At 39.1% G+C, this 24,606-nt stretch overlaps 1 protein-coding gene across 3 annotated transcripts in view; it reads right to left on the bottom strand.

The window, feature by feature from the left end:
* The window catches only part of Ankrd12 (ankyrin repeat domain 12), a 116,547-nt gene that overhangs the window by 74,951 nt on the left and 16,990 nt on the right, over nucleotides 1–24,606 (bottom strand). For all 3 annotated transcript variants that reach the window (XM_036173218.1, XM_036173217.1, XM_036173219.1), the window contains exons 2-5: nucleotides 13,955–14,092; nucleotides 11,403–11,550; nucleotides 7,163–7,231; nucleotides 2,448–2,594 (exon numbers count right to left, since the gene is read on the bottom strand). In XM_036173218.1, the coding sequence (XP_036029111.1) occupies nucleotides 2,448–2,594; nucleotides 7,163–7,231; nucleotides 11,403–11,550; nucleotides 13,955–14,041 (451 nt within the window). In that variant the 5' untranslated portion in view covers nucleotides 14,042–14,092. The remainder of the gene's footprint in view (nucleotides 1–2,447; nucleotides 2,595–7,162; nucleotides 7,232–11,402; nucleotides 11,551–13,954; nucleotides 14,093–24,606) is intronic.

The raw sequence follows: 24,606 nt of genomic DNA on the forward strand, positions 1-24,606 counted from the left end.
AATACCAACCATAGAAGACCTGGAGGTCTGTACAAACAGGCAGTGACAAGGAGGTCATGTGGCTGGGTTTACAACCAATGAGAGAGGAGAACAGAAAGTTTTTAAATAGACAGGACGCAGAGAAGTAGGTCTCTGGCGGAGAGGAAGAACAGCAGAAGCAGTGAAGGGTAAGGTTTTCCGCTCTTGCTCTGACCTCGTGGTTTTTGACTCTGCAATCGGTTCTGTGTTTCTTATTTAACAAGCCGGTTACATCTACAAGCTATTACTTTTGAAAACATACAATCCTGTTGTAAGAGGGGAAAAGAAAATCTACAGAACGTAAGTTTTCATCATCTGTCTTGCAAGACAACACAGCTAGAGCTCTAAAGCATCAACATCCTTTCCCATACAGAAAAATTTAAAGGTTTACTTTTGGGATTTCAAGTACAATGTCTCACCAACAATTTTTCCATTTAGTTATTTCTAAAACATGGACTCAAGAGTAAGAAGCTTAATTTATTCAACACCATATCTCAACTACTTACAAGACTTCCTAGTACACACTGGAACTCAAACAATGTGCTAAATAAATTTTATAATCATGATAGTCAAATTATTGAAGAAGATGAACCTGTTGACTTTCTTATAAACTAAAGGCTCTATCAATGGTTAAAGCTCTTAACCCTAAACTCTAAGCACATGTCCATGATAGTTAACAACCTGTAATTTCAAAAGCTTCCCTCTCTACTTCTACACATATTAATGAAGTTGACTAGCAACTTAAATAAAAAGAACCAGTTGTATATAATGCAGTATAATCATATTTATACTGAAAAACCACACACACACCTAGCAACAACAACAAAAGATGTGTCTCTGACTTGGTCCAGGCCTATAACGTGAGTCACTCAGCAGACTGATGAGGCAGGAAAATGGCCAGTCAAGGTCTGGCTTGGCTATGAAGTGCAAGGAGGGCATGGACAATTTAGTGAGATCTTGTCTCAAACTAAGAGGTAAAAACAAGGTTGAAGATGTGGCTTAGCACATCTTTCACTTGCCCAATCTTTACCAAGTTAATGATAGAAACACTGAATGTTGGGACAATGAGTTGTCTCAGGGAATAAAAGTGCTTGCTACCATGCCTAGCAATCTGAGTTCAGTCCCTAGTTTCTACATGGCAGGAGGAAACCAATCCCCACAAGCTGTCCTCTGACCACACATACACACACTAGGTAAAGAAACATTGGAATACCTATATTAGCGAGCACAAGGCCTCAAACAGGAGGGATAAAGGTTTAAAAAAAAAAAAAAACAAAGAAACAACAGAAGTAATCAAAATGACAAATTTTATTTTTATAAACTAGTGCTGGAGAGATAGTTCAGTGGCTAAGAGCACTGGCTACTCTTGCATAGGACCTGGGTTCAGATCCCAGCACTCATTTGTAGCTCACAACAGTCTGTAACTCAAGTTCCTGGGGATCTGACACCCTCTTTTTTTTCCCCTTGGTTTTTTGAGTCAGGATTTCTCTGTGTAGCCCTGGCTGTCCTGGAACTCACTCTGTAGACCAAGGTGGCCTCTGCCTCCGGGAGTGCTGGTATTAAAGGTGTGCACCACCACTACCTAGCCTGACAGCCTCTTCTAATCCCCACAGGCTCCTGTATGCATGTGGTGCAAACAAATGGCCAGGCACACACACATACACTAAAGCATGCACACACTTATAAAAAACAAATCATTTTCTTGGCTGGAGAGATGGCTTCTCTTCCAGAACCTAGGTTCAATTTCCAGAACCCACATAGTAGTCACAACTGTCTGTAACTCCAATGTGACATCTTCACAGAGACATGCATGCAGGCAAAACACCAATGCACATAAAATAAATAAATCTTTTAAAAAATAATAAATAATGGGACTGGAGAGATGGTTCAGTGGTTAAGAGCAGTGGCTGTTCTTCCAGAGGTCCTGAGTTCAATTCCCAGTAACCACAGGGTGGCTCACAACCATCTGTAGTTAGATCTGGTGCCCTCTCTGGCCTGCCTGCATACACGCAGGTAGAACACTTGTATACATAATAAATAAGTCTTTTAAAAATAATAACAATAATAACCAATAATTTTATAAAAAGTTTTAAACTTTTAACACAGCATTATTTAGGCAATAATAAAATAAGATTCCACTTACACATTTTTCAAGGTGGTCAGTTCCAAATCATTCATTTTATTTCACAACTATTTCATTAATGCCTAGTAAGCATGAAGGACTCCTGCTCTTATGGACCTTGTAGTCCACTGAAGGATACAATAATAAAATATCATGCAAATAGTGAGAAAATTAACAACTAATGTTATGAACAGTACTGATTAAATTCAATAAGAGATAAAAACTCAAATCAGTAAAAGAGAATTGTGAAAGCCAAGGTTACCCTGACTCTGGGCACATTAACTCAGTGACTATAGATGTCAATCACCTGGACTGTTGTCCCTTGCTGTCATCTGCATGAGAAGTGCCATCTGCTTCCGTTCAGAGAGCGGGTAACCAAAAAGAATGCTGACTGGGGTGGACTTCTTACTTCCAGCTTCTTTTTTTGTTTTCTTCTTTTCTGGACCTTCTTTCTCTGTAATGATTAATAAATATGTAAGAATCAGAAACAAATACAAGTCCTCAAGACAACTTCTTTGGTAGATGCTAGGCATGCATGTGGACAATGTATGTATACTAGTTGTAGCCAGACAAAACTGCTAGACTTACACAAGCAATATTTTTCTGAAAGCTCTAGAAAAATATATTCTTGATTCTATTGTTAGAAAAATTTACTACTAGAAATATTTTAATTTTGACTATTGGTTCTATTAAAGTGTAGCATCTTTAACATTCAAATAGTTCTTAATAGAGTTGTCCCTTGATATCGTTAAGATTGTTTCGAGGACTATGGGTAATAAAATCTGCAATTACTCAAGTCTCTCAGATGAAATGGTTCAGGATTTATATATAACCTGTGTGACTCCTCCCATATACTTCGAATTATGTCTAAATTATTCATAACACAGAATACAAAATAGTCTATTAATGCTATGAAATAGTTGTTATACTGCAGTGTTTGGGGAATAATGACAAGAAAAAAATTCTGTAGTTTTTTTTTCCTATTTTATCTGTGATCAGTTGAATCTGTGGACAAAAAGCCAAGTGTATTACATCTTTGAAACTTCTCTTTCACACAAATATCTAGTACTACTACTAAGCCTACATACCAATGAGCCTAACGATTATCACCCTAATTCTAGTAATGACTTGAAAACTCTTGCAAGAAGCTAAGCATTTAAGACAAGTCTCAACACACACAACAATTACTGTAGAAAAGCCACCAAATCATTCCACAGCAGTGACTGGAAAGCTGAACATGGAATGACACCAATGAAAGCTAAATATGAACAGACTAAAGAGCCTGTGCGTCTAGAGGTTAACACATATCCTACAAAGATCCAAATTTCCGAAGTCCTTCTCAAAAAGATCCAACCCAAGTCAAAGGTCAGCTTTAGTTGTTTCAGAAAACCCTCCAGCAATGCAGCGAGTTTGCCCAGTTACATGGAATGGGTTCAGACTGCATTGGGTGGTACAGGTGCAAGATACAGATGTCTTTTTCTTTTATGAATTCACCTGAATTAATTCAGATATCAGGTACAAGTAAATAAATAAAGGTCTGGTTATTACCTATTAGATATCTATTTCTGGAGTTTAAAATTCAAGTTTAGAGATACCTGAAAAGAGGAGCTGCAAAAATAATTAATAAAATTTGAAATTAGCAAAAATCAAATGGTAGCAAATTTAGCAAGTTTCAAGAAATCAATTCAAATCTAATATTACCATAGACACAAAGTTAGATAATTGGTCCAGTGTGCCATCTCCAGTTAATTAAAAAAAACTGGTATTGTAATGATCTAGAAAAATGAGGTCTTAACACTTTCAACTTTGTTGCTCACAAATGATTCAAATCAATCTGTGAGCTGCTAAGATGTCCATATGCTGAATGATTATTTCCAAACAAAACCAAATGTTTCAAGACTTACTAAAAATAATCAACCTTGTTAATAATGTCTTCTAGCTTCCATTTTCATCATTCCTGCACTGTCTTCAGTAATGACCCCATATAAGTCCAATCTAGCACAGCATCTAACCTATCACTAAAGTTATTATAAAGCCTTAGAGATGTTTTTGAGGAACACTTTCTTTCCCCTGCAATACTTTGTCTTAACAGTTCTCTATAGATCTTTGTTTTCTAATGTTTAGGGAGGCACAGCTACTGTTATTTTTAATGCCTTTTCATCTGATAACAATTTTTAAATACAGTGAATGTATTTCTCTCCTAGAATCAACATATTTAATGTGCAAACATTTAATAGAAAGTTGAAAAATGCTTCTAAGAAAGAAGTACAACCTGGCCACAAGAGTAGAACCTCGAAGAGCACTCACCTTCTGTGGTTTCTGAGATAAGATCTTGCTTTGTAGCTTGGGCTGACCTCAAACCTGTGATGGTCCATCTTAGCCGCTGGAGTGCTGGGATTACAGGTATGGACCACCATACCAGTAATTGCTTACTACTTGCAAAACTGTGTATCTTAATATAATTTAAAAGATAAGACACTCAATGCTAGACATGGTGGTACAAGCTTTTAATCCCAGCACTAGGTTGGCAGAGACAGGTAGATTTTTCTGAGGCCAGCCAGGTCTACATAGTTCTAGATCAGCTACAGCTACATAGTGAGACCTTGCATCTCCTCCACCACACACATAAAAAGAAAGACGACACTCTAAAGTGTATATACTGGGGTTATAGAAAAGACATACTGTCAAATAATCAAACATACAATTACTTCAGACAAGTCAGATGTATTCCAAATATTTACACAAAAATTTTATACTTGTATTCAATATTAACTCTGTTTTTTCTCTGAGTTACCATAATCATCTTCCTGAATTTACATTTTACATGAATTAGGAAAAGACAATGAACTGAATAGTGGTTGGTATAAATAGCTAAATTTGAAACAATTACATATTTTTTAAAATTGCTAAGTATTAGTCTACTATATTTTGAAGTTCATATTTAAAATTTATTATTTTATTTTTTTTTGTGTGGCTTTGGCTATTGTTTGTTTTAGAGACAGGGCCATACTATATGGCTCCAATTAGCAAAGGACTCACTGTATAGCCTAGCAATCTCCAGCTTGTAATCTTTTTGACTTCCATCTACTGAGGCTTTGGGTCTTAAAGTATGCAGCACTGTCTGTCTATTTTATAAAATTTAAAATCATCAATAAGACTATGTGAGATCGATCTATCCTGTGAATACCTCATTTGATTGGCCATAAATTAGAAAATGATGGTTACTGTTTATCTGAAAAGGAGTTAGACAGCTCTCACAGTTTTTTGTTTGTTTGTGGGGGTGGGGGTAGCTGGAGACCAAATCCAGAATTTCACCGTGCTGTGTAAGAGCTCAAGTACGGCGCTACATCTCCAGCCATGTGCTCCATCTCTCAGTAACTAAAACACATACTCATTTGTTCTAACATGCCAAAACTTTAAACACAGGTACAACCAAGTAGGATCATTTAGTGCTGTCTAACACAGAACTGAAATTGCACTAAGTCTATCTGGAGATTTTTAAGGAAAAATTTAAGGAAAAAAAATCAAAGAAATTTACCTAATACTAATCAAAATAAAAACTGAAATGGTCTTTCCATCAGATCCATCTTTCTCCCCTTTCTGCTTTAACATTCAGAGCTTCAGAAACAGAGATGTCCCCCTCTCACATTCTAGAAAATTAGTACTCTGTTCCTTTTCCTGTCAGAATAAACAGAACACTCAACATTGTCACTTTTTAAGTAAGTATAGAGTGTTGTCATAGGGAAGAGGCAAAATTTTTCTTAGGAAACTTGGTTCATAAACCTATTCGTGTCTCAAAAATTAAAGGATAAAATATTTCCCAATGAAGTAGTTTCCAAGTAAGACAATGGAGACAAGTGAACATAATTAACTCAATTGCATTCTCAGTGTGAATACTGCATCCTGGCGGGAGGGAGGGGGAGGTGACACTGCCATTAAGCCCAGGTTCTGAAACACTAGGGAGAGGCTGAATGACTGGCCTTACTTAGCTGTGGCAGGCAGAGCACAGTCTACTTCATCATGTTTGGGTTGGTCTGAGTGCTCCACAGTCCCCTTTTAGAAAGGCACACTAATGCCACAGGAAACACTGTCATCAGGAACTTAACACCTCAATGATTTCAGGGTAACTTTAAGGATGAAATTAGTTCTTCACCACCTCCACACAGCCCCCAAATTTATAAGATAAATAAAATGTATATTAGAAACAGAAGGTTTATGTTCAATCTTGATCACTTAAGTATCATATGCTAAAAATTAGAAAGAAATACCCAGAGACTACAGAAGATTTTCGTTTTAGTAACTTCAGAGATAGAGTGTCAGTCTAATTTTAAGAAGAAAGAAAAGATCAGTCAAAATATCTAGTCTTTCCAGGCATGATAGAGCATACCTTATAACATCAGCACTCAGGAGGCAGAAGCAGGCAGATCTCTGTGAGTTTGAGGCCAGCCTGGTCTACAAAGAGTTCTAGGCTAGTCAGAGCTATACAGTAAGACCTTATCTCAAAAACAAACCACTAGTTTTATTCTTTATTTTAAAATGAAGGAGTTTCTCTATATTCTTTATTTAGAGTAATTATGAATCCCAAACAGTTGGAGCTATAACTAACTAGAGAAGTTCTAACACAAGTTAATGATGGGGCATTTGTCTAGGCGATCCCATATTTCAATACACTTATGGTTAAATTCTACCTGGGGAGAAAAAAAAAATCAATAAACACTACAGAATTCAGTGAATAATACTTTAAATACTTATTTTAAAGAAGAAATCACATGACTAAACAACTATGATAACTCTGTTTATCAAAGTACACTTGGGAAGGATTTACAACAAAGCAGACCAAGAGCCTGGGCGCCCTCTCTTAGGGAGGAGTCTGAAACTGAAAATTTTGGTGGATTCATATAATTCATTTAATTTAGCAAAGATATCTATAAACTTGTTTGAAAATAAGTTACTTATAGTATACTACTCAAATAAACATGACAGAACCCGCTGGCTGACAGGAACACCTGATAATCTAATTACCTGAGTATGTCCTGTAAGAAGATATAAGTCTTTCCCCCCAATTTTCACTTGTATGTCCTGGGTCTGAATCTACAGAACGAAAAGAGACAGGAGAAAAGAAAAAAGCATACGAAGGGAAATGCAGAATTCAACATAGTAACATTTTTAAAAGACCACCAATCAATTAGGCAATGATGTATCACTGGCTTTACCTCAAAAATAGTATTTTGGAAGAACAGAGGACATTTAAAATACAGGTTTGTCCAACATGTAACATTTCAGCTTCCTAAGTAGAGTTCCTTCAAGTTTAGAAATGTAACCAATGACACCATGATATAGTTGTTTAAGCATGGCTTTTGATGCTATTTCTTATCACTGACTTTCTGTTTAGGATTTGTCTTTGAGAAAATTGAATCAAACTTATTTTCTATGAAGGCCAAAATTACTCCTAAGACAAAAGACCATCTAGGACCTCAATATCATCCTAGACCAGGCTATCACATTTACTACTGAAGACAGAGATCATCCCAAACCACCACCGTATACCCTAGGTAAAGAGTACGGATTTCTGCCTAGTACTTTATGACAGCTATTAAGAACTCTGAGGATACAACCAGAGCTGTTTTTACTTTTAAATAATAAGCCATTAAACTCACAAATAACTATTCTTAGAGTCACAGCCTCGGTTTACTGACACATATGTACCTTTTCAGAATCATTATTATACACAGTATTAACAACTTTAGTTAAGTATGACTAATCAAGTGTTGGGGAAAAAAACAAATTAGAGAACAATTAACCACAAAATACAATATATGAAAACTTTAAACTTTTAAGTTTGGTAATGAGAAGGTTCATTCAAGAAAAGGGGATCATTAATAAAAATAACCTTTAACCAAATGGAAAGCAAGTTGACAAGCTGATTCAATGACAAGACTTTCGGTGAACATGCATATTTCAAAACTAAATACATTAAATTGAACAAGTATAAAAATTATATAAAAATTATCAGTACACTCATCAATGATAGCAGAAGTATAAGTTTCTCTTTTCTTGAGACAGGGTTTCTCTATGTAGCACAGACCTGGAACTCACAGAGATCTACTTATCTATGCTTCCCATGTGCTGTGATATTAAAGGCAGGTACCATCATGCCTCGTCAGAAGTTGAAGTTTCTAAGGAGGCCATTTCATTAATAAAAGGACCAAGCCTCCTAGGAAGAGAAACACACTAGTGCCCCTCTGATAAGAAGCTGAGATCATGCAACTCTAAGGGGGGAAATGCTTAAGGATAAAGTTCATGTATGAGCTAAAAGAGGCAGAAAAGAAAGACTAAAGAGAATTTAGTTCCATCTCACATGACTGAGTTGTATCAACTTTGGACTGACTATGTCTGGTGTTACATTAAATGAGAAAATCCTTAGCCAGGATTGGCGAGAGGGCTCAGCAGTTAGGAGTACTGGCTGTTCTCCTGGAGGACCTAGTTTTTTGTTTTTCCTTTTTTTTTGTTTTGTTTTTGGTTTTTCGAGACAGGGTTTCTCTGTGCAGTTTTGGTGCCTTTCCTGGATCCCACTCTGTAGACAAGGCTGGCCTCGAACTCACAGAGATCCACCTGCCTCTGCCTCTCGAGTGCTGGGATTAAAGGCATGTGCCATCACCATGCAGCAAGGACTTAGCTTCAATTCCCATCACTTACAGGGTGGCTTACAACTATCTTCAGTTCTGCAGGATCTAATGCCCTCTTCTAGACTCAATAGGGATCAGACACACAAGGTACACAGAGATACACACAGACAAAACATCCATACATATAAAATAAAGAAACAAATAAATCCTTAGCTACCACTGATTCATCTTGTCACATTTAATTACTATGTCACAAAGTGAATCACACTACATCACTTTTCAAGGTCATAATTCTCTGAAGTTGGTATATATGGATGAAGACTTGGGACTTAAGAAAATGAAAAGCTTGGAATTTACATATCTTGTCAGGGTTTAAAGAGGGCTGATCAGGTAAGGACACTGAGCAATACACATTTTGTTATTATTTGCCTCTATTACGATATAACAAACTTATTAAGCAAGATTACAGAAAGAGTATGGGGAGTTTGAAACTAACTTTCCAATGCTCTAAGTAAGAGATAAACTAGTTACTTCAGAAAGTCTAAGGGTCTCCGAGATAAAGGCAGCTGCTCTCTGCTTCCTTATGCTTGGGTGTCACTGCACAGAATGACTGGCAGATCTCAGGAGAGTCCTTGCTACACCATGAGCGCCTGGGCTCAGGTCCACGCCCACATAGACAGCCAGGCAAGGAGACAACAACCTGCAATCCTAGGACCGGGGAGGCAGGAAACGAGGATGTCTCAGACTGACCACCACTCCAGCCAAATCTGCAAGTTCCACGTTTATTCAGAGACTCGGTCTCAAAAAGCAAGGTGAAGCTGGGTGGTGGTGGCTCACGCCTTTAATCCCAGCATTCAGGAGGCAGAAGCAAGCAGATCTCTGTGAGTTGGAGGCCAGCCTGGTCTACAAAGTGAGATCCAGGACAGACGCCAAAGCTACACAGAGGGTTCTGCTCTCTGCTCTGATTCTTAAATGACTTTAAGGTTATCTCTTCATAGGAGAGGACATGCTAGCAGTGAAGACCCACTAAAGAAAAACTCCTTTTGTCAAGCGGATAGAACCTCTGGCCTTGATGGAGACATACCATTCCAGCTGCACATGCTCAATAGCCTGACTAAGGGGCACCCCTGAGGGGTCAGGAGCACCACAAGGAAAATAGGCTCACCTTGCTACACCGAATAGATAGGCCTTGGTGCTCAGTCGGGTTAACTCCGAAAGATGCAGCTTTTCCTCTTCCCTGGCTCTTCTTTCAGATGCCGGTCAGAATAAGTGTTCTTTTTCTGACACTCTGGACTTCTTGCTCTTTCTAGAAAGCCCTCCCTCATGCGTGCGGCTGTTGGCTCACTCTGGTGTTTGACCTCCATGTCTCTCCTCCACTCTCCCCCTCCCAATGTCTGCCAGAGTGGCCAGGTGGAGAAGACATTATTTTAAACTCCAGTAAAACTGGCCTCAAGGTTAAAAAAAGTCAGGTGGAAACAACTGGAGAAGACACCTAACAATGGCCTATGGCCTTCACAAGCACTTGTACACATGTGTATGTCAGTGTACACACACACAGACACAGACACACACGAACATACGAACCTATGTATGCATGAGTGCCCATGCCCTCTGTGGTGGTTTGAATCAAAATGGCCCCATAGGTTCACAGATTTGAATATATGGTCACTAGGGAGTGGCACTATTTGAAAGGATTAGGAGGTGTGGCCTTATTAGAGGAAATGTGTCACTAGGGGTGAGCTTTAAGGTTATAAGAAGCTGGGGGGTTGGGGATTTAGTTCAGTGGTAGAGCGCTTGCCTAGGAAGCGCAAGGCCCTGGGTTCAATCCTCAGCTCCACATAGGGAAAAAAAAAAAAAGGTTATAAGAAGCCCAGAGTTTCTCTCTTCCTGCTGCCTGAGGATCCAGATGTAGAAGTCTTAGCTACTTCTCCAGCTCCATGTCTGCCTGTGCATTTCCACGCTTAGACTAAACCTCTAAAACTGTAAGCAAGCTCCAATTAAATGCTTTCTTTTATAAGAGTTGCTGTCTCTTCACAGCAGTAAAACACTAAGACATCCACCCTGCATTCCATGGTACATATGTGGAGATCAAGGGTAATTTCTGGAGCCAGTTCTCTCCTTCCACCATGTAGGTCCCAGGGCTTGGTAGTTAGCAGCACACTTATGTACATCTGGTGGCCCCTGACATGTTAAGACTTTTGAGAAATAAAAGAACTATGAATTAAGCCATTAGCCTCATTTGGGAGGTACTACATATTTTTAACTCATTTGTGAATCAAAAATACCTAAAATGCTTTGCTGTGCCCAAAGGGCAACAAAAAAGCAACATCTTTTTTCATATACACAAAATCCTAATGTTTGTCTTACTGAACAATTTTCATTAGTGAAATGAACCCCAAAACTAAGTTCTGAACATGCTAAGAGATTTGTAATAAATATTCAAATTAAGAAATATGGAATTTTTTAATCTAGTAGAAACCATAGTTTAATAATAAACATATACTTTTGCCCCTGTGATAAATCTGAAATACTTATTATTTCTCTAATAACCAAAATGTCAAGAGGAGTGGTGCACAGAAAAGCAAAAAGAAATCAGTTAGAATATGGTGAGTTTATGAGAAAATAAGTTATTCTACCTGTGTCTGAATCTCGCTCTTCATTTCTTGATGGGCTAATGGTAAAAGGCAGTTTACGTTTCATAGATGATTTCTCTTTCATTTCCTTGCCCATATCACTTCGGTCAGTTTTGGAAGTTTTGCTGTAAGATGCAATCTTGTCTTTACTCTATTAAAAAAAAGAGAGAGAGAAATAAAATTATATCAATATCAGCTGAACAATATGGAATTTTAAATACAAGTCTCTTTATTTCTTGGGCTGGACTGACAGCTCAGAAACCAAGAGCACTCGGTGCTCTTGCACAACACTTGGGTTCAGTTCCCAGCACACATGGCAGCTCACATGTCTGTATCTCCATTTCCAGAGACCCAATGTCTCCTTCTGACCTACACGGGCACGGCACATGGTAGTGCATGCACATACATACACACCCCACCTATACATCTTTTTAAATCCCCTATTAAGGAATTTTTAAAATATAAAAATATATTATAATCTATGAATGTATTTAATGACTTAATGCAGAGCTTCAACAATTAAATCTCCCTTGTGCTGGTTAGTTTTATGTCAACTTAACAAAACCTAGAGTCATCTAAAAGGAGAGAACCTCAACTGAGAAAATGCCTCCATAAGAGCCAGCTATAAGGCATTTTCTTTTTTTTTTTGTTTTGTTTTGTTTTTGTTTTTCCGAGACAGAGATCCGCCTGCTTTTGCCTCCCGAGTGCTGGGATTAAAGGCGTGCGCCACCAACGCCTGGCTGGCATTTTCTTAATTACTGACTGATGGTAAAATCCCTGGGCTGCTGGCTGGTCCTGGGTTCTATAAGAGCCATGAGGAGCAAGCCAGTGGGCAGCACCCCTCCATGGCCTCTGCATCAGCTCCTGCCTCCAGGATCCTGCCCTGTGTGAGTTCCTGCCCTCAGTGTTCTTGATAATGAACTGTTATATAGAACTGTGAGTGAATCACGCCCCCTTTCCTCCCGAGTTGCTTCTGGCCATGTGTCACGACACTAATAGTAACCTAACTAAGACATCCCTCAACCCTCTACTTTTGTGAGACAAGACCTCACAATGTAGCCCAGGCAGGTCTCAAGCTCAGTTCCCTCGTACTGCAGCTTCCCGAGAACTAAGACTACAGGCACCACACCTGGCTTCACTCTAATATCTTCCCAAGATACTTCATAAGAACAGAAAATTTAAATAACACTAAATATCTTGACTATAACAAAGTTATATATCTAAATATAATCTAGATGTATTACAATGAATAAACATGTAGAGGGGGGAGGGGAGGAGAGGAGAAGGGAGGAGAAGAGAAAAAAGAAAATGATAATCACTGGAACCGAGCCTAAATGTAAGTCAAGAGAATAATAAAGTTACAAAGGACTATTATTTCTAATTTACATCAATAAAACCTTAAGGCCTAGAATAATGTATAATTTTCCTAGAAAATATGCATCACTAAAAACTGGGATGAAACCGAGTGTAGTGCTGTATGCCTTTAATCCTAGGACTTGGCAGGTGGATTTGAGTTTCAGGGCCAGCCTGGTCCACATGGAGTGTTTCAAGAGAGCCACTGCCACTTAGAGACCTGTCCCAAAAAAACAAACCAACAACAGGAAAAGGGGTAATGAAAAGGAAAGAAAGCCTGACTATATCTTGACCACACAAGACGGTAAATCTATGGTCAAAGATTTGTTTACAAAAGCATACATGGGCGACAAGATTCTTCAGCAGTAAATGTGCTTATGACTGAGGCTAGACCCCGGGACACACGTGCCAGAAGTAAAGAACTGACTCCACGCACTGCCCTCTGACCTCCACACCTATGTGCTGTGACAACAGTAACAGCAACAAAGAAAAAAGCACCCTCCCCATGATTTTACAAGAATTTTAACAAGGAAATTCAAGGAACAGGTATGGCCTGTTCTATACAAATAATACAACACAAAAATAAAATTAAGATCTATCTAACCCATTTGATAGGTCTAAAGTAAATAAATCTAATATTTAAAAAGCCTGACAGAAAATTGTATATTGAAGAAATATAAAAATCCTAAAATTGTCAAGTCAAATTCAATGTCATTAGAAAATAACATTCTGGGGCTGGGAAGACAGCTCATTTCTAAAACTGTTACATGTGACAGTTTGTAACTGCCTGTAATTCCAGCTCCAGGCTAGCTGATGCCCTCTTCTGGCCTCCAAGGGCACCCACACATGTGGCATACATTTACCCACGTAAAGAAGTTTCAGTCTGTTTTACAATTAACAAAATCAGATGCACACAGACAGTGCAAAGACAGCCCCTTATTAGAGAAACTCTAGGGGCTGCAGAGATGGTCTAGTGGTTAGAGCACTACGCTTGGAGAGGAGCTGAGCTGGGTTCCCAGCACCACACTGGTTGGCTCCTAACTGCCACTCCTGGACTCTGAGGGCACCTGCACTCACATGTGGATACGCCCACACACACTAGATATCCATGTGACATGCTTTGAGTAATTACTAAAAATACTAAATTGGGAGTCTTTTATCCAGGTTCCAAAGAGTGAAAAGGTCTTTTAGCTATCTGGTACCTTTCTTCCATATGGTCTCTCTACCATATTGCTGTCACTGTCAGAATTTTCACTCTGAACTGGCTTTGTGAACCCAGATTTGGGCATTTTATAGCTGTTCAGCTAGCTGCTGCTTCTATCAGTCTTCTCATCCTGGATCTGGAAAGAACAGAAATACAAGTGTTATTTGTATATGCACAAAATGCGATCGATCTACTTAATGTTTATGTGCTACAGTTAATACATTTTAGTTTTCTTGGTTTCTGTAATTGTTTCCAGAAAATGTCCTACGTTTTCACTTATCAATTTGAGTTTCTATTAAAGTTCTCTTGTTTAAGTCTATCTGGCCTGTCAATGGAAGGACAACTTTCTAGATACCCACAAATAGCAGCAGTGGAGGGCAGTGGCAAAATGTTTCTCATTCCAATATGGACCCAGAGGTGGGAGCCTCAAACAGACTTCTCCTCAGACTCAAGTGTCATCAGAAATTTACACCTAATTCCCTATAATAACTTCTACCTGCATAAAATTCATGGAGTAATTTCTTTCCTTCACTTGTAACTTTAGCAAGCTGTCTGCTCAGATATTTGTGCTGGGCTCTAACATCACTTTATACACAGTTTTCTTTTGACCTTCTCTCTCCTACTCTGTGACCAACAAGGACCTTTTCAGCTTAGGCTTACGACAAACTTGGAGTTGAGAGATGTAGCAAAAATTCTAAGGAAGTTTCGCATAGAAAAGAGGAAGCTGGGGTTGGGAATTTGGCTCAGTGGTAGAGCGCTTGCCTAGCAAGCACAAGGCCCTGGGTTCGATCCTCAGCTCAAAAAAAAAAAAGAAAAGAGGAAGCTATGAGTCTAAACCTGTTTTTGTTCTCTGATGATCTCATAGCCACATGCAGCTATTTAAATAAATAAAAAGCAGACAAAAATTACAGTGGCTATTATATTATTCAGTAAAGACATACATTTGTAGTCTCATGGAAAAGCTCCACTGCACAGCAGTGGACTAGACTAAGGTCCCTGGCCAAGAAAGGCATTACACAACATTGAGAAACACCATGAGTGATGAGCTTACTTTCAACTCCTTCATGCAGTCCATCTCCAGAGTATCACAAGTCTTAAGTAACCTGACATTTTGGTGCTTATGTGAACTACTAAACTGCAAACACTCTGGTAGTACAAGTCAAGTCTGCTATATACTTCAAATCGTTCTGTTAGTGCTTGAAAACTCATTTGATTTTGAAAAGGGGAAAAGGTTAAAAATACCTGAAATGAACTGAACTAAGAAAACCATGGATCTGTGTAGAACCCAACTAAAATACAGTTAGTTCCTGGCCCAATGTAAATTACAATCACTAGAGTAACCATCATACAAACTATAAAAACAGAAATTAAAAGCATACTCGATAATTAAAAGAGTAAGAAATACTGTCAATAGGGTTGGTTAGATGGCTTAGCAGGTAAGCATGATAACCTGAATTCAAAAGACTGAAAATCGTAAGTGGAGAGAATTACTTCCATAAGCTGCCCTCTGGCCTCTACATGCATGGTGTGGTACACACACACACACACACACACACACACACACACACTTCTACATGTATACTGTGGTATACACACCACACACACACACACACACACACACACACACACACACACACACCTCTACATGCATGCTGTGGTACACATACATACACACACACACACACACACCTCTACATGCATGCTGTGGCACACACACACACACACACACACACACACACACACACACACCTCTACATGTATACTGTGGTATACACCCCTCCCCACACACACACCCCTCTACATGCATGCTGTGGTACACACACACACGCACACACACACACACACACACACCCCTCTACATGCATGCTGTGGTACACACACACACACACACACACACACACACACACACATTTTTTTTAAAAGATTTATTTATTTATTATGAATACAGTGAGTGTTCAGCCTGCAGGCCAGAAGAGGGCACCAGATCTCATTGTAGATGGTTGTGAGCCACCATGTGGTTGCTGGGAATTGAACTCAGGACCTCTGGAAGAGCAGTCGGTGCTCTTACCCTCTGAGCCATCTCTCCAGCTCCATATTTTTTAAAATGTCAATAACAAATGACTGGGATGTAGGTTGTAGTTACAGCCAACTAAACCACACCAAACCAAAACAACAAAAAACCACCTATAAAAATCGTCAAAGTTCAAATCTTTCCTTTTACAGAAGAGGAAATAAACTCTCCATGGATGCTTTGGCATTACACATAAGAAGCACAGTGTACCTTGGGGCCATTCAAAGGCTTGGAGTATTACCAAATGAACAGAAGCATGTAAAACTAAGTACTTTCCTCAAAGCTGGCCATGAGTAATGGTTAGGGAGTTAGAATTACAAGTCCCAGAAAAACAGAAAAATTTCAATTCAAATCAATACTAAGCTGCTTCATAACAGACATCAACCTTAGTGAGACTATGAAAATAAAACATCTCTTTTTGTGGATGAAATCAAGGCAAGTTATTAATGGCCTAAAAGAGTGTCATGAAGTTTTGTTGTTATTGTTATTTTTGTTTCTGCTTTTCAAGACAGGGTTTCTCTGTGTAGCCCTGGCTATCCTGGAACTAGCTCTGTAGACCAGGCTGGCCTCGAACTCAGAGATCCACCTGCCTCTGTCTCCCGAGTGCTGAGATTAAAGCCACTGCCTAACTATGAGTATTTTTTGAAAAAAAAATTTTCAGGGCATAAATGTTATATTAGATGGAGTGGGTGTCAATTTACAATTTTTTTTGTTTTTGTTTTTGTTTTTTATTTTTCAAGACAGGGTTTCTCTGTGTAGTTTTGGTGCCTGTCCTGGATCTCGGTTCTGTAGTCCAGGCTAGCCTCAAACTCATAGAGATGCGCCTGGCTCTGCTTCCCAAGTGCTGGGATTCAAAGTGCGCGCCACCACCACCTGGCTTACATATTATCTTAAAAGTCCTTTACTTAGAAAAAAATTAAGAAAATCATAATACATTCTAAAAATATTTAATATTTAATACAGTTACAGATTTAATGTAAATCATAATCACTAATGTAACCACCAAACTATACAAAGAGATTAAAAAAAAGCACGCTAAATAATTATAATGGTGTAGTTCAAGATATACAAATAACCAATAAGAGGCAAGAAAGGAAACACTAAAAAATGGAATACTGAACAGCAAGCAGGGCTGCTGGCTAAGCCAGCACCTAGGTAAAGGTGCTTGCCACTGAGGCTAACAGTCCACAGATAGAGAGAACCAACTCCCAAAGTTAAGTCCCTGATCTCCACATGTACACTGTGTGGCATGTACACACCCCATGTACATACATACAATAAAGAAAGATTTTTAAATTTAAAAAATGTAATAAGCAATAAAATGAAAGACTCAATCCAAACTTAGCAATAGTTACACAAAATACAAATGGTTCATTTTTCAGTTTTGTTTTTTTTTTTTTAAAGGGGCAAGGGTCAATTCTGCCTTAAATTTCAGGGCAGGAAAGGCCTGGCTGGTAGCTCATGGTCTCAAGCCCCAGCCAAGAGACAGTCTAGCAGAATGGCTTGAAGGACCATCTTTCTAACTTGTTCCTTCTAGAAACATGGCTCTTTAGGTGAAGACACAAAAGGCATACCAAGTAAATGGAATGAAACAGGAGGTGCCACTATTCCAATGTCTGACAAAATGCAGACTTCGAGCTAATAACAAGAAGAAAGAAGTGTACTTTACACTATTAATGGATCAATCCATCAAGAGTGTGAGCGAAAACTCCTGGAAAGCAGCTGTGTCTGCCATGACTGACTGACTGACAGAACTACAATGATGTGCAGAGGTTGGAATGTTACAGGTCCACAGGCTAATTACCTTACTTTGGGCTAGCTTGGGTTCCCTGAATAGCTACTCTTTACCCACCTGTCAGAACTAACATCCTGTTATGTGACAGATAAAAACCTTTTGAAATTTATGAACTTGACAGACTGCACCTTCCACAAACCCAAAAGCTAAGAAAGTCATGATACAACACCCAAGTCTTATAGAAAAGCTTCCTCCACCCTGCTGGAACCATCTCTCTAATGTACCTGTCAATGTATTATTCTTAACTTGCCTGGCTTTATGACTTTCTTTAGCGTATAAAACTATAAAATTTCATGAAACTGCTTCCATGTTGGAACATGATATTTGGGGTAACCTAAAATCTGTATTCTAAGATCATGGGAAGTCAAAATGGCTCCAGAATAAAACTATCTCTTATTCTCTTTAGGTGAGAGATGTGTTTTCTGCATTGAAAAGGACATATGCAACCAAACACAAGTGTACCCAATTCATAAAACAAATACTACAAGATGTAAGGTCAGACTAAGCCAGCACAGGAACAGTAGGTGACTTCAACACATGACTTGAAACAATTAACAGGTCATCCCAGCAAAAACTGAACAAAAGAAACGTGTGGATTAAATTACATTGTAAACCAAATGGATTTAACAGACATCTATAGAAGATTTCATCCTTGGCCTGATAACCTGAGTTTGGAGGCAGGAAGGAAGTGATTCCCACAAGTTGTGTCTTCTGACCTCTAGCACGTGTCATTAAATTAATTCATCTAAACACTGCATAATACACATTTTTCCTTACAGCCCTCATAACTTTCTCTAAAAAAGATCATGTATTAGGACACCAAGAATATCTTTAAAAATACAAGAAAAGTGAAATGATTCTGTATATTACATCTGGTCACAACAGAATAAAATTGTCTTAACAGCAACACAGACTATAGAACATATACATATGGAGATTGAACAGTATTAAATGATGAATAGGTGACTGAAAAAAATCAAGGACAATTTTTTAAAATTCCTAAAACTGAATGCAAATGAAAACACAACATGCCAAAAGTGATGAGATGCAAAAAAAAGTATTTCTAAGAAGGAAGCTTATATCTGTAAGGGCCTACAATAAGAAAGCATGCTGACCAGGAGTAGTGACTCATGCCTTTAATCCCAGCACTCAGGAGGCAGAGGCAGGTGGATCTTTGTGAGTTCAAGGCCAACGTGATCTACATAGATAGAGTTCCAGGACAGCCAGGGCTAAACAGAGAAACCCTGTCTCAAACAAACAAAATAAAAGAGAGGGAGAGGGAGGGAGAAAGAAAAGAAACCATAAACTGCCAAGCATGGTGATGCACACCTTTAGCCTACCCAGGAGGCAGAGGCAAGTGGATCTCTGTGAGTTTGAGACCAGCCTGGTCTACATAGTGAGTTCCAGGACAGCCAAAGCTACATAAAAGACCCTGTTTTTGTTTTTGTTTTTAAAAAAGAGAAGAAAGCTGGTGAATAACCTAATGACATCATGCAGGCAAAACACCAATACCAATGCACATAAAATAAATAAATTTAAATAAAAAACCAATTTAGTAAGTAAGATTAAAGAGGAAACCATTATGACACATACCAAGAAATTAAAAAATCATTATGAAGAGAAGTATAACAAGTGGGGAGAATGGAGCAGTAGTAAGTTGTTTTTTTAAATTCCCTCAGGGATGTCAAGGGAGTCAGAGGTTAAGTGCACATACCGTTCTTATGGAGGACATAAGTTGAGTTCCTAGTTCCCATGCTGAGTGGCTCAAAACCTTCCTGTAACTCCAGCTTCAGGACACCTGGTACCACTGGCCTCCACAGGCACTTGAGCGCACATAAACACACAGATACACACATATACATACACAGAATTTTAAGGAAAATATATATAGGCTCAGCATTCAGTGGAAGATGTCACCAGACCTTCAAAGAACACTTCTCAAAACTATTCCATAAAATAGAAAATGAGGGGTTGGGGACTTAACTCAGTGGTAGAGCGCTTGCCTAGCAAGCGCAAGGCCCTGGGTTCGATCCTCAGCTCCACATACAAAAAAAAAAAAAATTAAAAAAAAAAAAAAAATGAAGCAACACTACCAAACTCTTTTTACAAAGTCAATACTATCTTGTTACACAAACCAGATGAAGACACAGAAAAAAAATAAACAAACAAATAAAATTATGGCTCAATCTTTAATGAAAATATATGCAAAAATATTTAAAAAAAATACTTGTAAACCAATTTCAAGAACAAAAGATCATCAGGTTTGTGCACAGAACTGATTAATTGAGTTCAATTCCTGAATCCTACAGGGTGGCAGGAGAGAAGCAATACCCCAAATTTGTCTACCTCAATGTGTGTTGTGGCTCATGAGCACCTGTGTGTGTGTATACACACACACACACACACACACACACACACACACACACACACACACACACCCCTACCTCAATATGTGTTGTGGCTCATGAGCAACTGTGTACACACAACCCCCTAACTCAATATGTGCTGCGGCTTATGAGCACCTGTGTACGTACACACATATACATACATACACACACACACACACACACACACACACACACACACACACACACACCTTTTCCAAAGAAGATTTATTTACTTATGTGTATGAGTAGTATTTTGCCTGAATGTATGCCGGGATACCACCATGTGTATGTCTGATGCCTGCTGAGGTCAGAAGAGGGAGTCAGATTCCCTGGAACAGGAGTTTTGGATGATTGTAAGCCACCATGTGAGTGCTGGAAACCTCTCCCGGATCCACTAAAAGAGCTATATAAGTGTTTTAAACCACTAGGCTATCTCTCCAGTCCCACCAATTCACCAATTAAAATGTGTGTGTGTGTGTGTGTGTGTGTGTGTGTGTGTGTGTGTATTTCACAATGATAAAGTGGGCAGCATTTCAGAGATGCAGGTATAATTCAACATATAATCAGTAAATGTTAATACAGCACATTCATTCAAGGACAGATATCACATGGACATAGATACAGAAAAAGCTTTTGACAAAATCCAAAAAAGTCCCGAAGAACCTGGTAAAAGGGGGACACTGAGTAGCCAAAACAACCTTAAGCAGCAAGAGCACTACTGGTGCAATACTGGACCTATCACAGCTGCTGACCTCAGATATACTAGTCATAGCAGTACCAACAGTAAGGCACAGGCACAACCAGACCTGGGCACTAATGCACCAGAAGGTAAACAAACCCAAGCAGCAACAGCCACTTGATTTCAACAAAGGTGTCAAAAAGACACACTAGAGGTACGTGACAAAAACAAACAACCTCTTCAACAAATGGTCCTCAGAAAAATGGACATTTCTACATGTAGAGAGAAATGAAACCAGATTCCTACCTGTCATCCTAGCATAGATCAGTTCAAAGTGGGTTGAAGACCTTATGTAAGACTTGAAACTTAAACTTTCAGAGCAAATATGTCAAGATACAGGCACAGGCTGGGCATGGCAGTGCATGCCTTTAATCCTAGTAGCACTCAGGAAAAAGAGACCGGCAGGGATCAATGCAAGGCCAGCCTGGTCTACACAGCAAGTTCAGGTCAGCCAAGGCTACATAGTGAGACTGTCTCAAAAAGACCAAGAAGATAATGGCACACATAAAATCTTTGAAGACAATATCTCAAAATATAACTAAAAATTAATAAATGAGATTGCATAATATAAAAACCTGCACAGCAAAGAAACAATCAATGGAGTGAATAGCCAGCCAATAAAAAGGTGAAAGTATAATGACCAGAGTGTAAGGGAGTGAACAAAAGCAAGTGGGCTACAGTGACAGCTGAACTTCTAGTTCCAGCAATAAATTAAAAAAAAAAAGAATTCAAGAACTGAAAATAATTTAAAGATGCAATTAGCCTTTATCCATTGTACTTATCTTCTAATAGAATTAAATAAGAAGTAGCCAGGCGGTGGTGGCACACGCCTTTAATCCCAGCACTCGGGAGGCAGAGCCAGGCGGATCTCTGTGAGTTTGAGGCCAACCTGGGCTAGCTACCAAGTGAGCTCCAGAAAAGGCGCAAAGCTGCACAGAGAAACCCTGTCTCAAAAAAAAAAAAAGAATTAAATAAGAAGTCAAAAAGAAGTCTCAGTGGTTCAGAGCAGGTGCCACTCTTCCAGAGAATCCAAGTATCTATGCCATGCAACTCACAACCATCAAAAGCTCCAGCTCCAGGGGGGTTCAACGCCTGTGGACTCTGTGGGAATCTATACTCAAGTGCACATCTCCACACTGACAAAAACATATGCATATTACTAAAGATAAACTTTTCTGTCTATACAAATATAAACTGAAGAATTTCCATCTGGGCTGGAATGTCAACCCCCCTTCCCATCCCCGAGAGTCATAGACTAACAAAAACCCCAACATGAGGCATGAGAAGAGCCCTTTTGAGATGTTGGTCAGGTTGTCCAAAGGACTCCCAAAACATCATAGGCTACTGCTATTGCCCTTCAGAGGGAAGTTTCTTTTGCTGAAGATATCACACACTTTGGACACAGGACCCAGAGAACCTGAGCAGGATCTGATCTGAAAGCCTTGGCCCTACGGACTACTTCTCAGGGTACCAGAAGGTGCTATGCCAAGGGAGGAAGACAACTACTATCCCTACCCAAATATGATGCCTCTGGACCACAACAAGGACCAGCAATGGGGCAGTAACTACAAGGGTGTAACAGGGACATGCATACATTGACAGAAACCAACAGCTTTCTAATTAGACTTAAGTCTCCTCAACAAGAGGGAAACCTCTCTTGATCCTGGGACCCTGGACGCTGGAGGTGGACCGAGCAGAGTTCTCCAGAGAACACCCGCCGGACTGCGCCATACTTTTGCCAGACCCTGCAACCTATCCCTTCATTTGTAAGTTACCCCACAAAATAAACCTCCCTTTTAACTACGTGGAGTGGCCTTAATAGTTTCACCAATACATGATCTCTCTCTTTCTCTCTTCCTCTCTCTCCCTCTCTCTGTTTGTACTACCAAGCCTCTCTGCCTGTGGGCTCCAGGCAGACTGTATACTCTCCAGGGACTGAAAACAATAAAAGATTTTCTGTTTATTTTGTATTTTTAAGTAAGGTCTCACTGTGTAGAGAAAGTTGGCTTTAAACCTGTGATTGTTGTGCTCAGCTTCCTAAGCACAGGGGTTACAGGAATACATTGCCATACCCAGTCCATTTTGTGTTTTACCTAGTTACTAGAGGAGTGATCTACACAGATATTCAATTAAAACAGGCAACTTGTCACAGAATATAGTCGAACATTCACTATGGTCAAATCAATGGGAACACTGTGAAAACATATGACTCTGAGCAGAAAGGAAAACAAAAACAATGAATACAAAAGATATTGAAAGAATGTGTGTTGAAAGAAAACCCAACCCAAGAGCAGAAGAAAATTCCATGAGTCAAGCCATAGATCCAATAAAGCAAGAAATGAGTAAAAGGCAAAAAGGCCTAGAAGTAAACAGTTGTTTTATAAAAGTTGAAAAAAAACTTCTAGAAATGAATAGAAATTAAAATATTTATAAAAGAATTGGAAAGTCAGTAGAAACAGTCAAAGACAGGATTAGTGAATTCAAATATTGATCTGAAGAAATTACCCAGAATGCAGCTCAAAGAGACAAAAATGTATGAACTTTGGTTCAGAAAATTCAAATATAGAGTAAAAAGGTCTAGCATTGATTAATCTGGGATCTGTAAACTGATAATGGGGCAGGGGGAAAAGTATTCAAAGGAATGATAGATGAAGATTTTTGCAATCTTGAATTATGAATATTTTTTTAAAGTTTTTCTTTTTAAAAAAAAAACTCAAATAAGGTACATCTCAAGGTCGTTAGACTCAGACACAGTTAAACTGCAGAACACTGAAGACGGAGGTCTGGGAGCTTCTCTGACCTTCAGACATTACTACAAATGTTGTCATCTGCAAAGTTTATGCTTCAGAACAGTACCACTGAACAACAACAACAACAACAACAACAACAAAAAAAAAAAACCAAGAGGGAAACCATGCCTGAAAACCTTTGCCAACTACCCAGAGCTATTGAGGTCATGGATCTTGGAGAAGTCACAACACCACCACTTTATCGAAGTAGCATGATAGTTAACTACAATCAAATATTTATCCTTACAGCCACCCACAAATGAAGTTCTCACCCCTCTGCAAAGAAACTTCACTTTGCAACAGGCAAAAACCACTTCAGAAAAACCACAACCAATCAAAATGTAGAACAAGAGATTGTGTGGTCCCAGTCCCAATTCCTGCACCTAAGGCTCAGAGATCATTGTAGAAGAGGTAGAAAGACTTCAGACCCAAAAGAAAAGGAAGTTTGCTGCCAGAGTGCATCTCCTAGAAATGTCAGAGGCCAGGGGTAGTGATGCATACCTTTAGTCCCAGTATTTGGGAGGCAGAGGCAGGGGGATCTCCGGGACTTGGAGGCCAGCCTTGTCTACAAAACGAGTTCAAGGATGGCCAGGGTTGTTGCCCAGAGAAACCCTGTCTCAAAAAAAAAATTAAAAAAAAAAAAAATACTAGTCAGCAATCGAGAGGATTTGGCATGACTTGCTGAAGTGAGCGGAGCTACCAAGCTCCTTTTGCCCTCATGGGTTCTAGAATCTCTACAACCTCCCAAAGCCAATAGAGGGCTGCAACAGCTCCAGAGAAAACAGTAGCTTCCCTCCATCCTTGGCAATGGAAGCTAAAGAAAAATTACCAACACTCAGAGTGTCTAGTATCAACTGCAGTAACTTCCT

Source organism: Onychomys torridus, chromosome 23, assembly GCF_903995425.1.
Source record: "Onychomys torridus chromosome 23, mOncTor1.1, whole genome shotgun sequence".
Classification (NCBI taxonomy): Eukaryota; Metazoa; Chordata; class Mammalia; order Rodentia; family Cricetidae; genus Onychomys; species Onychomys torridus.